The sequence below is a fragment of the Lynx rufus genome, unplaced genomic scaffold, assembly GCF_022079265.1.
Source record: "Lynx rufus isolate CCGP_SWC_20201006 ecotype Redwood Valley unplaced genomic scaffold, mLynRuf1.p SCAF_28, whole genome shotgun sequence".
Lineage (NCBI taxonomy): Eukaryota > Metazoa > Chordata > Mammalia > Carnivora > Felidae > Lynx > Lynx rufus.
Genome location: NW_025814843.1, coordinates 12,606,738 through 12,620,615, shown reverse-complemented (window position 1 = coordinate 12,620,615; position 13,878 = coordinate 12,606,738). Strand labels below are relative to the sequence as shown.

Genomic DNA, 13,878 nt, shown 5'->3' with positions numbered 1-13,878 from the left:
CTCCCCCGCTCCCACACCCAAGCTCTCTCCATCTCTCAAAATAAACTTAAAAAAAAAACTGCCAAGTGTTTTGAATATCCTCCTATGACTCCAACTGAACTGTCTTCAACTTGCCAACTATTTTTACTTCATTTACTTTACCCAAGTTTTTGATTCATAAAATTACAAAATTGTGATAGACTGCATCTTTCATCAGTAAAAGCATCCTCTTTAAAAATATTTTTTTAAGTTTATTTATTTTTGACAGAGACAGAGTATAAGCACGAGCTGGGGAGGTGCAGAAAGAGAGACAGAGACACAGAATCCAAAGCAGGCTCCAGGCTCCGAGCTGTCAGCACAGAGCCTGACACGGGGCTCGAACTCACGAACTGTGAGATCATGACCTGGGCCAAGGTCAGATGCTTAACCGATTGAGACACCAAGGTGCCCCGGTAAAAGCATCCTCTTTAGTCACTTTAACCATATACGCTTGACTATAATTTCTTGGAAATAAACTCCAAACCATACTTGTAAATAATCCCTGTGTCAAAAGGAATAAAAGTTTACACGTCCTAGTTCTGTCATGGCAGGGTAACAACCTGTCCTATGTTAGCTGATTATAGCTAAAAACTCTAGACAGAGCACCAGAAAACAGTCACCTGAGGATTCGGAAAAGCACACAAAATTGTACAATTGTAGACAGAGGCCAAACGCGAAGCGGCAACCGCACTGGATGAGCGTCCCCGTGTCTTCCCTATGGTTTTGCCTTGAGGACAGACCCCAGTCAGAGGTCAACACTGGTGCGGTGAGCATGTGGACCCCTAACCCTCTATCACAAACACCCTCTTTCTGGCCAGATGCAGTCGGAAAAGAGGCCCAGGGGAGCAGGGGAGTAAGGGAGGTCTAGTTCTGCATATGAATGCACACGGCCTTGGGCTCCCCTGGGAGCGCGGATGGCCCAGCCCAGCTTCAAGAACTGAAGTGAGATTTGAGCCACTACCCACAAAAGGTGGGGCGACTTTCAGTCTGCAGCTAAGGAGAGCCAGTATTTTCCAGAGGACGATACAGGACCCAGAGCCTACAAAATATAATCACAACGACCAGGCAGGACCCAGAGCCTACAAAATATAACCACAATGTCTGGGATACAATCCAAATCATTTGATATAGGAAAAAAAAAAAATCAAGAAAATATGACCATTTCTCAAGGGAAGAGACAACACATTCTAACCCCAAGATGACCCAGATATTGAATTTACCAAAGACATGAAAATATCTGGGATAACTATGCTCCAGAAGGTAAAGGAAAACACACTTAAAAATCTTAGAAATTTTCAGCATATAAACTATAAAAAGAACAAATGGAAATTATAGGATGAAAAACACACATATTTAATTGAAAACTCAGTGCCCTCAACAGCAGAATGAAAATGGCAACAGAAAAGTCAGCAAACTTGAACACAGAACAGAAATTATCCTGTCTGAAGAACAGAGAAAAATAAAATTGGGAGGGAAAAAAAGAGCATCGAGGAGACCTGGTCTCGTGTGCGTGTCACTGGAGCCTCAGAGGAGAGAATGAAGAGATGAAGGAAGAAAAATGTTTGAATAAATGATGGTCAAGAATATTCCAAAAAAAAAAAAAAAGACTATTCCAAATTCAGTGACAGACATGAGGTTTTACATTTGAAATCAAGAGGGCTCAGTCGGTTGGGCGTCCGACTTTGGCTCCGGTCATGATCTCAAGGTTTGTGGGTTCCAGCCACGCGCTGGGCTCTGCACTGACAGCACGGAGTCTGCTCTGCACTGACAGCACGGAGTCTGCTTGGGATGCTCTCTCCCTCTCTCTTTGCCCCATCCCTGCTTGTGCTCTTTCTCTCTCTCTCTCAAATAAATAAACAAACTCAAAAAAAAAAAAAAAAGAAAGAAATGAAAGCAAAGGAGAGATATCCTCGGATGAGGGAAGAGTCTCACTGACGGACCTGGTCTGGAAGAAATGTTAAAGGAAATTCTTGAGGCTGAAGGGACATGATCCCAGATGGAAACATGGATCTTGATGAATGAAGGAAGAACTAAAGAAATGGAAATATCTGAGCAAATATAAACTTCTTACTCCTAAGTCTGCTGAAAAACATACCACTGTTCACAGTGGGGTTTTCAATGCTTGCCCACAGGACACGTGTGACAGCTATAAGTAAAGGTCCGTGGTAAAGGCATTAATGGGACCTGTATGGTTGCACAAGTTTCACACTTTACCTGATGCAGTACAAACAGACTATAAATCCTCCACACAAAGTGAGGGGCATATGTGAGCCCTGCAGGAGGTCTGCCCTCCGAGGGATGTCTCACAGCGTCCAGTGGTATTTCTGGTTATCAAAACTGGGGGAGCAGAACTGGCATGAAGGGGGTAGAGACCAAGGGTCCTACTAACTATCCCACAATGCACAGGAAAACTGCCACAACAAAGACTTAAACAGCCCCAAATCTCAATAATGCTGAGGCTGAGGAACTCTGCCCTAGATCAATCGCTAAACAACAATGCAAAGAGAGGCAGTCAAGAAGTCAACAAATTTGAATCGAATACTAAATGTCCAAATTATCCACAAGAAGCAAGAAAATGAGAACCCCGGAGAACAGGAAAAAAGATGGGGCAAACAAAACGAATCAAATGGTAGCCTTCTTCATAAAAATAATGACATTAATATTAGTGGTCTAAGCACTCCACTTAAAAAGCAGAGATAAAAAGGCAAGCCCTCATTAGATACTGTCCAGAGGACACATTGAAATATAAGACACAGATGAGGTTAAAGCAAAACAAATACAAAAAGATACACCATGTAAACAGGAAGTATAAGGAGACCAGAGGGACCATTTCACATCAGAAATAGATCTCATGACATACAGCATCACCAGAAATAAAAATTATCATTTCATGATAAAAGCCACACTTCATCAGGAAGTCACTCTAATTAGAAACGTCCATGTGTATGATGACAAGGCCCAAAATATATGAAGAAAAAATGGACAGAACTGAAGGGAGACCTTGACAACCCTGAAATTACAGGAGGTGTTAGCACCCGCCTTCTAGGGACAGACAGAAGCAGACACAAAAGAAAAAAGAAAACATACAGAAGGTCTGAACAGTATTCTCAAACACCCCGATCTAACAGACACGTGCAAACCCCTATCTACCACCATCTCAGAGTACAATTCCTGCTCAAGTTCACTTATATTCAGCACACAGCCCATGTGCTGAGCCATAAAACAAGTCTCAGTAAGTTTAAAAGGATCAAAATCATATAAAGTATGTTATCTGACAACAACAGAATGAGAAATCAGTCATGACGAAGTATGTAGGAAAACCCAAATATCTGCAAATTAAACAACATACTTCCAAATAACTCACAGGTCCAAAAAAAAAAAAAAAATCACAAAGAAAATGAGAACACAGCCTGAACTAAATCACAATGTATCAGAATTTGCAGAATGCAGCTAGAACGGTGCTTAGAGGGAACGGGGGAGCTTTTAAATCCTTACATCAGAAAAGAGATAAAAAATAAATGATCTAAGGCTCTACCTTAAGAAACTAGGGGGGAAAAAAAAAGAATAAAGTAAGTCCAGAGTATGTAGAAGGAAGGAAAAGGCAAAAATTAAAAATACAGGAAACAGACAAAAGAGAAAATTAATGAAGCCAAAAGTTGATTCTGTGAAAAGATCAATAAACTGGCAGACTTCTAAATAGACTGATCAAGGAAAAAAAAATGGAGAGAACATAAATCACCAATACCAGCAACGAAACCAGTCACCACTGCTATCCACATTAAGAGGATAAGAAGAGAAAGCTGCAAAGTCCACAACTTGGACGACAGTACAGGGACCACAAGGGATGTGGACCAGGGATGCAAGTTTGCTACATTAACTGCATAAAGGAGAAAAACTATAGAATCATTTCAGTAGATACAAAACAAAACAAAAAAAAGTGACAAAATTCAAATCCAAGTCCTAGAATATCTCAAACCACTAGGAATCCTCAAATTTATAAAGCACATCTATGAAAACCCAACAATTAAGTTACATGCAGCGATGAAAGACCTCATTACTTCCCTCTGAGATCAGAAACAAGGCAAGAATGCTCGCTTCCAGGCAAATAACTTGTATCCAGATTACATACAGAAATCTTACAATTCAAAACTGAGAAGACAACTCAATTTTTAAAAGGGCAAAAGAGGGGCACCTAGGTGGCTCAGTCGGTTGAGCGTCCGACTTCGGCTCAGGTCATGATCTCACAGTTCGTGAGTTCCAGCCCCGCGTCAGGCTCTGTGCTGACAGCTCGGAGCCTGGAGCTGCTTCGGATTCTGTGCCTCCCTCTCTCTCTGCCCCTCCCCCGTTCATGCTCTGTCTCTCTCTGTCTCAAAAATAAATAAATGTTAAAAAATAAAAATGAAAAAAAAATATAGTTTAGTGTTTATTTCCGAGACAGAGCATGAATGGGGGAGGGGCAGAGAGAGAGGGAGACACAGAATCTGAAACAGGCTCCAGGCTCCGAGCCGTCGGCACAGAGCCCAACGCGGGGCTCGAACCCACGGACAATGAGATCGTGACCTGAGCCGAAGTCGGACGCTTAACCGACTGAGCCAGCCAGGCGCCCCTAAAACTATATTTTTTAATAAAAATAAAATAAAAGGGCCAAAGATGTGAACCAAACTGACAAAGAAGACACACAAATGGTCAATAACACGTGAGATAATGTCCTCAGAGAAATGTAAAATAAAACCACAATGCACTCCACATCCCTTTGTGTGGTGAACATTATAGACAAGAAACAACCTGCCTAAGGGTCGGTAAGGACTTGGAGCCACCAGAACTCTTACACACAATGCCGATGGGGTGTGAATGATACGTCCGTTCCCAGAATGGGTGGGTTGTTTCCTAAAATCAAACAGTCACTCCTAAGTATCTGCCCAAGAGGGACAAAAACGAGTGCCTACACAAAGACACACAATTGAGCATACTGATCTTTGTAACAGCCAAACGTAGGCAAATCGAACAACACATTGTGGTGTGTGCACACATGGAATACTATTCAGCAGTGATAAGGAACGAACAATGGAAACCATAACATATGGAGATTCTGGACGAATCTCTCAATCTTCAAGCTGAGCGAATGAAGCCACCTGACTCTTGATTTTGACTCAGGTCATGATCTTAAGGTTCATGAGAATGAGCCCCGCATCTGGCTCGACGCTGCCCGCGTGGAGCCTGCTTGGGATTCTCCCTCTCTCTCAGCCCCTCCCCTGCTCATGTGTGTGCCTGCGCACTCTCAAAGTAAATAAATAAACTTAAAAAAAAGATCCTATGTATTCCATTCTGTTTTTACAAAACTTTGGAAAACGCAAGCCAATCGCAGTGCCTGGGTGGCTCAGTTGGTTGCGAGTCTGACTTTGGCTCAGCTTATGATCTCACGGTTCGCGAATTCCAGCCCCAAATAGGGCTCTCTGCTGTCAGTATGGAGCCTGCTCCAGATCCTGCTTTGGATTCTCTGTCCCCCTCCCACCCTGCTCCTCCCCAGCATGCGCTCTTGGTCTCTCTCTCTCTCTCTCTCTCAAAAATAAATAAACATAAAAAAAAAAAAAAAAGAAAAGAAAAGAAAATGCAAGCTAATCTACAATGAATGGAAGCCAATAGGTGGTCGGCTGGGGATGTGGATGGAAAAGGGATGAATTAAAAAGACACAAGAAGAACTTTCAGGGAGGTGAAAATGTTTGTCATTCCATTGCTGACAGTTTCACAATTCTATCAAAAGGAATCAAACTGTACACTTTTAAGGTGGGCAGTTTATTTCACGCCCTTTACACCTCCATGAAGTTGGAAGCAAAAGAAAGCCAAAGTGAGAGGCGGCAAGGCACTGTGGTTACTGGTGTGGATTCTGAGCCAAGCCGAATGGGTTTCCAACCGCGGCCTGCACACTTACTACTGTGCGGCTGGTGTGCGTTATTCAGCGTCGCCGTGCTTCGGTTTCTGTCTGTGAGACGCAGGCACACGACGGTGCTCACCCACAATGCCACCCTGCAGGTAAGGGCGCGAATACGGGCCGGGCACGAGGGGCTCTACTCCCACACAGTAGTCACTACACCTCAGTGCTGCTGTGGTGACACGGAGACTATTTGTTGGGAGTGCGAGCTGGTGGAGCCTCTCTGGAGTGCAGTACGGAGGCTCCTCAAAAAGTTAAAAGCAGAACTACCCTACGACCCAGCAATTACATTGAGGTATTTATGCAAGGGCTACAGGTGTGCTGCTTCAAAGGGGCACATGCACCCCAATGTTTACAGCAGCACTATCAACAACAGCCAAAGTATGGAAAGAGCCCAAATGTCCATCGATGGATGAATGGAGAAAGAAGATGTGGTCTGTATATACAATGGAGTATTACTCAGCAATCAGAAAGAATGAAATATTGCCATTTGCAACTACGTGGATGGAACTGGAAGGTATTATGCTAAGTGAAATGAGGCGGTCAGAGAAAGACAAATATCATACGACTTCACTCATAGGAGGACTTTAAGAGACAAAACAGATGAACATAAGGGAAGGGACACAAAAATAATCTAAAAACAGGGAGGGAGACAAAACAGAAGAGACTCATAAATATGGAGAACAAACTGAGGGTGACTGGAGGGGTTGTGGGAGGGGGGACGGGCTAAATGGGGGAGGGGCATCAAGGAATCTACTCCTCAAACCACTGTTGCACCGTATGCTAACTAACTTGGATGTAAATTAAAAAAAAAAAAAAAAAAAGCCCTATTCACAGGGACTAGAATCAGCAAGGGCCAGTGTATTTGAGTCTACCTGACGATGGGTGAGGGAACAAGACGTCTCCCCTCAGGGAACAGCCCTCACCCCCAAATGGAAAATGCATAAAGAACAAGGACAGTGCTATGCATTCCTGACATAACGTCATAAAATAATTTAAAAAGCCAGGTTTGTGCCATTTATGATTTTAATTATGTCTTTAAAAATGCTACTGAGAGGGGCGCCTGGGTGGCTCAGTCGGTTAAGCGTCCGACTTCGGCTCAGGTCACGATCTCACGGTCCGTTAGTTCGAGCCCCACGTCGGGCTCTGTGCTGACAGCTCAGAGCCTGGAGCCTGTTTCAGATTCTGTGTCTCCCTCTCTCTGACCCCTCACCCCCACCCCGTTCATGCTCTGTCTCTCCCTGTCTCAAAAATAAATAAATGTTTTAAAAAAATTTTTTTTAAATGCTACTGAGAGCAAAATTTGCTGAAAAACTACAGGAAGAATAAAAAGGTTTACTTTAATTATTACAAAAAAAAAAAAAAAGACTATTTGAAACAAACACACAAAGTTAGCAGAACCAAGAGTTAGAAAAACACAAAAGCAACACTAGGGTTGGGTAAGGGGATATAACCACAGATAAAACAGATTTTCTGAGGCTCTAAGAGATCTCTGGCAAGAGCCCGCCAGGCCGTGTGCTCTCCTGCCCACACAGCAGCTAATTTCTCTGAAAGACCCAAGAGGAAGTCGGGACGCCTTCCCCAAGCCTGTCTCTCAAGTAACGTGTTGTCACTTTGCCACAACCTACCATTTAGCTTGGTCAGCCTAAACCAGGGGGAGGGGAATTAGGACCCCACCTTTTTTTTTTTTTTTTTAATTTTTAAAATTTTATTTTGAAGTCATCTCTACACCCAACGTGTGGCACGACACAACCCCGCAATCAGGCCTCACCTGCTCCACTGGCCCCGCCGGCCTGGCGCCCCGGACACCACTTCTCAAGGGAGGAATATCAAATAATTTATGGACATACTTTAAAACCACCATGGGTATCGTCTGAAGGAGCGCCCTAATACTGCGACAGAGCCACCAGGAAGGAGACTGTCGTTCACAGGGTGTCCAGCACATGCTAAGCACTGCCGCCCTTCTCCTGAAACAGAACGGCACGGGGCCCTGGGGGTCGGCTGAGGGCCCCTGCGAGCCTCGCGCAGAGCCTGGGGCCCGGTGCACGCGCCACTGCACGGGCCGCCTCCCGCCCAGCTCGCCCAGCCAGACCGAACGGGAGGGAGGAGGATGCCTTCTGGTTTCTGGACGGCTTGTGACCCTGGACACACCCCAGGCCAGCTGAGCGACTCCCCATAAACACTGACGCTAGGGAAACACAAGGTCATTGCTACAGAAAGCACGCAGGAAACTCTGTCTTCAAAACGGCCGATCCAATGCACTGGGGCCTCTCACAGTGTGAGCCGAGCAGCTGCGAACCAGTCGCTTTGCCAGAAACAAACCATTTTACTTCCCAAAGCTCTTCCTCCTGGTCCTGAGCTTCTTACACCATGTTAGCTACTGGTTACAGTCTTTCTCTTTCGAGTTGATCAATCAGTACCTTTACCAAGTCAGTATCTTTATACTTCAAATAATAAAGAAAGAAGAAGTAAATTTGTACCCTTTTATCTTTGTATTTTGACATAATTTCGGACTAACAGAAAAGTTACAGAGTTCGCGGACACACTTTGCCCGTCTTCCCCTTGTGCTGACATCTTATGACTCATAGTACAATAATCAAAACCAGGTAATTAGGAATGATACAATATTGCTACCTAATTACACACCTTTACAAATCTTGCCAATTTCCCCATTAGTGTCCTTTTTATGGTTCAGAATCCACACTGCATTTCATTGTCTCCTTGTCCTCCAATCTGTAACAGATTCTTACCTTGTCTTTCATCACCTTAGCAGATTTGAGGTACGCGGGCCAGTTATTTTGTGGAATGTTCCTCAACTTGGGTTTGTCTGATACTCTCTCACAGTTACACCGAGGTTATGTGTTTACGGCAAATCCTACAGAAATCATTGTGCCTTTATCAGCACATCGTGGCAGGCACAAAACCTTGTACTCTTTGGAACAAGGCATGAGTCAAGAAAACTCTCATGTATCCAAACATGTTTTAAATACTTAGCATTTAATGCCCGACTGTATCTTCACCAATACGTGCTGAAATTCTTACAGTGATTCACACAAGTCAAGTGCTTGCCTTGAATTTTAAGAACTACCAATTACACAAGCACTTCCAAAGAAAATGTGAGCTCAGAAAGTCCATCTAAGAACGTCAGTTCCATGCCGAGTACGAATTTAGTTTTGTTCACTGCTGTATCCCTAGCACCTTGAAAAGTGTCTGCCCTCTGTGATACGGATGAAATCATTTTGAAGAAACAAAACACCAGTAAGTTCGTAAAATGATTTTATCAACTCCTTTAGTGTGGAAAAGTTCAACCACAAAAACACCGCCTGCATGCCATTCACGCACGTGTTTACAAGAGCCTACGCCCAGTCTCCCTCAAACTGCCGGCCAGCCGCACAGGGTTAGCACCTCAGGTACCGCACAACACACAGGCTTCGGGGGCACTGGCTGCTGCCTGTAACCTGATTCGGGCGACCGGACCCATGCCCCGCCCAGGCCACGCAGCAGGACTGCTGGGCAAAACACACACGTGAACACGAACCAGTCCACCCACACCTCCACCTCCTTGGAACCCGCCCCCAGGACACGCTTCATGGATAAACCGTGTGTAGAAAGTCACGATGACACAGGCTTAACTGTCAGCTGTCCTGGCAAGTGCCTCATCTACCAAAGCTCTTGACAGCTGACTGCATAGCAGGGACCAAACTAGGCTTACGGTTTATAACAGGAAGGAAAGAGTCCAGGGACATTTACTAAACCTCTTCTAACCTCCTGATTCTCAGTGATGCAATCTTGTGGTCAGTCACTGAGTTACAGCTGCTCTTAAATGTTACGATGTACTAAAAAAGGAAAAGCAAAATTTTAAACGTAAAATTTTATTTGAAATTTAAAATTTGAATTTTAAAAGTTTGCATTAGGCTTCTTATAACTTAATGCAATTTTCTGAGTTTTTACATAGTTTTGTTTGTTCTGGAAAGCAGTCATATCTCATTTTCCCATGCTTACTCATTTGGTTCCATTCAGCACTTCATGATGACACGTGAAACTACAATAAACACTTACGCTGTCTGAATTACTGAAGGCAGAATCCATCTGACAAAGTCAGATGATGAGGTTAAAAGAAAGTAAGACTGTTCTACAGCTCAGCTGTTTTCCAAAACTATCAGAGTCGTTTATAATGTGACTGGCCATGTGCAAGGGTACCAATTTCACAAGCTCAAGCTACCGGGATCATCAATTTTTGATAATGTTTTGATAGATACCAAAAGATGGCAACTTATTCTGAACTTTTCTTCTACCCAAGTTGAGTATTGCCCATATCATATATTTTCTTCTGGTCTTTGTAAATTATCTGGTCATGTGATTAAGATCCTATCATGCCTCTTGTAAAGAACACTTCATGATCTAATGGGCTTTAAAAGTTATCCACAGCTCTGTTATATATGGGATCAAAGAGCTATGGCCTCAGAGAAAAGCTCTCTGCGCAGAGATTTCAATCGCATGGTCCTTCCAGTGAAGACCATTTCCCAAGCAGACGTGTTGTCATAGGTACAAATGCACACGGCCATGTGTACACACGCACAGATCTGTGTGTCTGCAACTCTGAACTACAGACCTCAGATTAAACCCTAGAAATGACCCTGTAGAGACAGAGTTCACAGTGGAGAAGCACGAGCACCTGCTCCCCTAAACCCTTGAGGTAAATGTCCACTTAACCTCTGAGCACTGCTCACGTGTCAGCCCCTCGGACACCTTCCTTGTCGGCCCGCGCTGGTCTTCTCTACCTCAGACAAAGCAATTAACACCCTGCCCTGGCCTCAAACGATCCATTTCCACAGGACGAGGACTCTGTTACAACCATCTCAGTGTTCTGGCACTGCTGGGCAAACAGTACCTTCTGAACCGGCAAACGAAGACGTAATTCAGAATTTTCACACAGCCGATCACTTCTGCAAATGATTCATCATCTTACTGCCTGGGTATCTCCTTACCATGTGTTATAATTCTCATGACTATTAATAACAGACTGAAGTGTAAAATTTCCTTTTTTTTTTTTTTTAAAGCAGTTAGGTAAATACTAAATGAAAATGCAATTCTGAAGTAAACTTCTGAAAATGATTTTTTTAAAGTCTACTCACCACCACATGTTCTAAGCAACGTAACGTGGCATAAAACAATGAAATCGAACGTTAAAAAGCTCAGTGCACCTGTTTAAATTCTGAAGCCTAATGGTCACCCTTCAGTGTTAGAGAAAGACAACCCCTGTTTTCTGGAGTAACTCTTTTTTTTTTTTTTTTTAATTTTTTTTTTTTCCAACGTTTATTTATTTTTGGGACAGAGAGAGACAGAGCATGAACGGGGGAGGGGCAGAGAGAGAGGGAGACACAGAATCGGAAACAGGCTCCAGGCTCTGAGCCATCAGCCCAGAGCCTGACGCGGGGCTCGAACTCCCGGACCGCAAGATCGTGACCTGACTGAAGTCGGACGCCCAACCGACTGCGCCACCCAGGCACCCCTGGAGTAACTCTTAATTCTGAGTCCAATTCCTGAACATCAGGAAAAGTACTTGGCAACAATGATTAAATTTTAAGCAACTGAACACCAGGACTTTTTCTAGGAGTGGGAGCAAAATATTTTTCTGCACATACTCCCATATTTATAATATTATATGAAAAGAATTTCTGGACAGATATTTATATTTTATAAACTGTAAGAATATTGCAGATACTCAAATATTTACAATTCATTAATCAAGTATTAAGCAGAAGTATTTAAGTCCAACCCACTGATTCACTATTTAACTAGTTCACGGTCACCATCAATTGATAAGAAGTTTTCTACTTTCAGGGCACCGAGGTGGCTCGTCAGTTGAACGTCCGACTCTTGATGTCGGCTCAGGTCGTGATCTCACGGTTCCGGAGACAGAACCCCGTGTCAGGCTCTGTGCTGACAGCGTGGAGCCTGCTTGGGATTCTCTCTCTCCCTCTCTCTTTCAAAATAAAAAAATAACCATGAAAAGGTTAAAAAAAAAACCCACAAAACCCTGTGGTTAAAAAAAGGTTTTCTACTTTCATTAAACCACCACTATTTCAAAATGACACACATCATCTTCTGCCAACAGTTCTCGTGCTGGTGGTTTTAAGCCCTGAGCAGGCCAGAGGCTCACCTGACAGGTCCAGCTCCTCGGTGGAAGACAGGCTGGCCAGACTCCAGCTGTCGCTGCGGGCCGCCAGGACGAACTTGTGAGCATTGATGTGCTTGCCCCCAACCTTTATCTTCAGATCGCTGATGACACAAAAAGAAAGATGTCATCATAATTACATATAGCTGGGATTCACAAATGATAAACGTATGGGTATTGACCACTCAACATATATCTGCAAAAAGAATGACAGCAAAGTTATTTCTCTGTGTTAGCACTGAATTCTAATGGGTCATGTTTACACTATCTTGCTAGACACATTTTAGATTTCTAACTTCTGGTTTCAGTTCACATGGGATGTTCTGCTTCAAAGACATTCCCTAATGTGATTCTCCGGGCGGTGAACCTATCAGTTAAACAGGATCATTAATATTCGGTGAACATAGAAGAGGTTTCACACAGACCAGATCAAGACAGGTCTTCAGGGAGAGAAGGACGGAAAGCACGAACACTGTGCAGAAGCCCTGGAGACCAGGGGGCTGCACGCAGTGTGGCACCAGCCCACAATCAAGGTTGTGCAGCAAAACCACAAACAAATTGGCTTTGACAAAGCAGTCAAGGATATGAGGCCCACTATCTATATTCCTGTCCTCCACAGAAACATTCAGACCTATTACTGGACATTTTCACTCAACCATTTATAAAGAAATGGGGTAGGAGAAACCTTTTCTCCAAACACATTTCCATATTTATGACAAGCCATTACATGAAATAGACCTTTCCAAACAGTTAACATGTCTGACTCTGAAATGTCAACTGCTGAGGGAGGAAAGCGTCTGGCCATTTAACAAATTCCTAAGGATGACCCGCTGGGGCTGACACGAGAATGTGCCATATGGTTTCATTCGCAGCAATCTAAAGTCCTTAATTATCATCATTCTGTGTATTCACATGTTCTTTTATTTTCATACTCCCCTCCAAAAATGCATTAGGTTGGGAATCTTTACAAGCTAAATACAAAAATTACTATATTTTAAAAAAAAATCTAAGGGCATCTGGGTGGCTCAGTCACTTGAGCATCTGAGTCTTGATTTCCGCTCAGGTCATGATTTCACAGTTCATGAGATCGAGCCCTGAGTTGGGCTCTGTGCTCAAAGTAGAGCCTGCTTCAGGTTTTCTCTCCCTCTCCCTCCACACCTCCCCTACCTGTGCATGCTCTCTCAAAATAAATAAACATAAAAAAGAGTGACAAAACTACTTAATGAGGAATGAAAAGTCTTTTAAAAAATAATAAAATAAAATAAATATCTATTATAGGAATGAACGCATCCACTTAAAAGCAAACCCAAGCAGAATACTGTTTCTACATGACGTGTGACGCAGAGACAGTTTACTCCATGAGCGCTGTGTCTAGAACGTATTGATAGTGATGTAAGCATGTCAGCCACTGTAGTTCTACTAAGACCAAGCTGCAACTAATCACGTTAGATCAGAAAAATAGGATACTCAGTATTTCAAATTATTACAAACTACTGTTAGCACCAAACACTGTTAATCAATAAATAAAAAAAGAAATGGAATTGATATTTTATTTAAGACAGAACAAATCTGGGGCGCCTGGGAGGCTCAGTCGGTTGAGTGTCCGACTTCAGCTCAGGTCATGATCTCACGAACGGTTCGTGAGTTCAAGCCCCGCGTTGGGCTCTGTGCTGACAGCTGAGGAGCCAACTTTGGATCCTCTGTCCCTCTCTGTCTGTCCCTCCCCAGCTAGTGCTCTCTCTCTCAAAAATAA

General features: G+C 43.4%; 1 protein-coding gene across 8 annotated transcripts in view; it reads right to left on the bottom strand.

The window, feature by feature from the left end:
- The window catches only part of ANKFY1 (ankyrin repeat and FYVE domain containing 1), a 79,472-nt gene that overhangs the window by 42,651 nt on the left and 22,943 nt on the right, over positions 1–13,878 (bottom strand). For all 8 annotated transcript variants that reach the window (XR_006964133.1, XM_047089882.1, XM_047089886.1 and 5 more), the window contains exon 3: positions 12,111–12,229. Coding sequence is in view for 7 of the 8 variants with exons in the window: in XM_047089882.1 (XP_046945838.1) it covers positions 12,111–12,229 (119 nt within the window). In the remaining variant the exon portion in view is untranslated. The remainder of the gene's footprint in view (positions 1–12,110; positions 12,230–13,878) is intronic.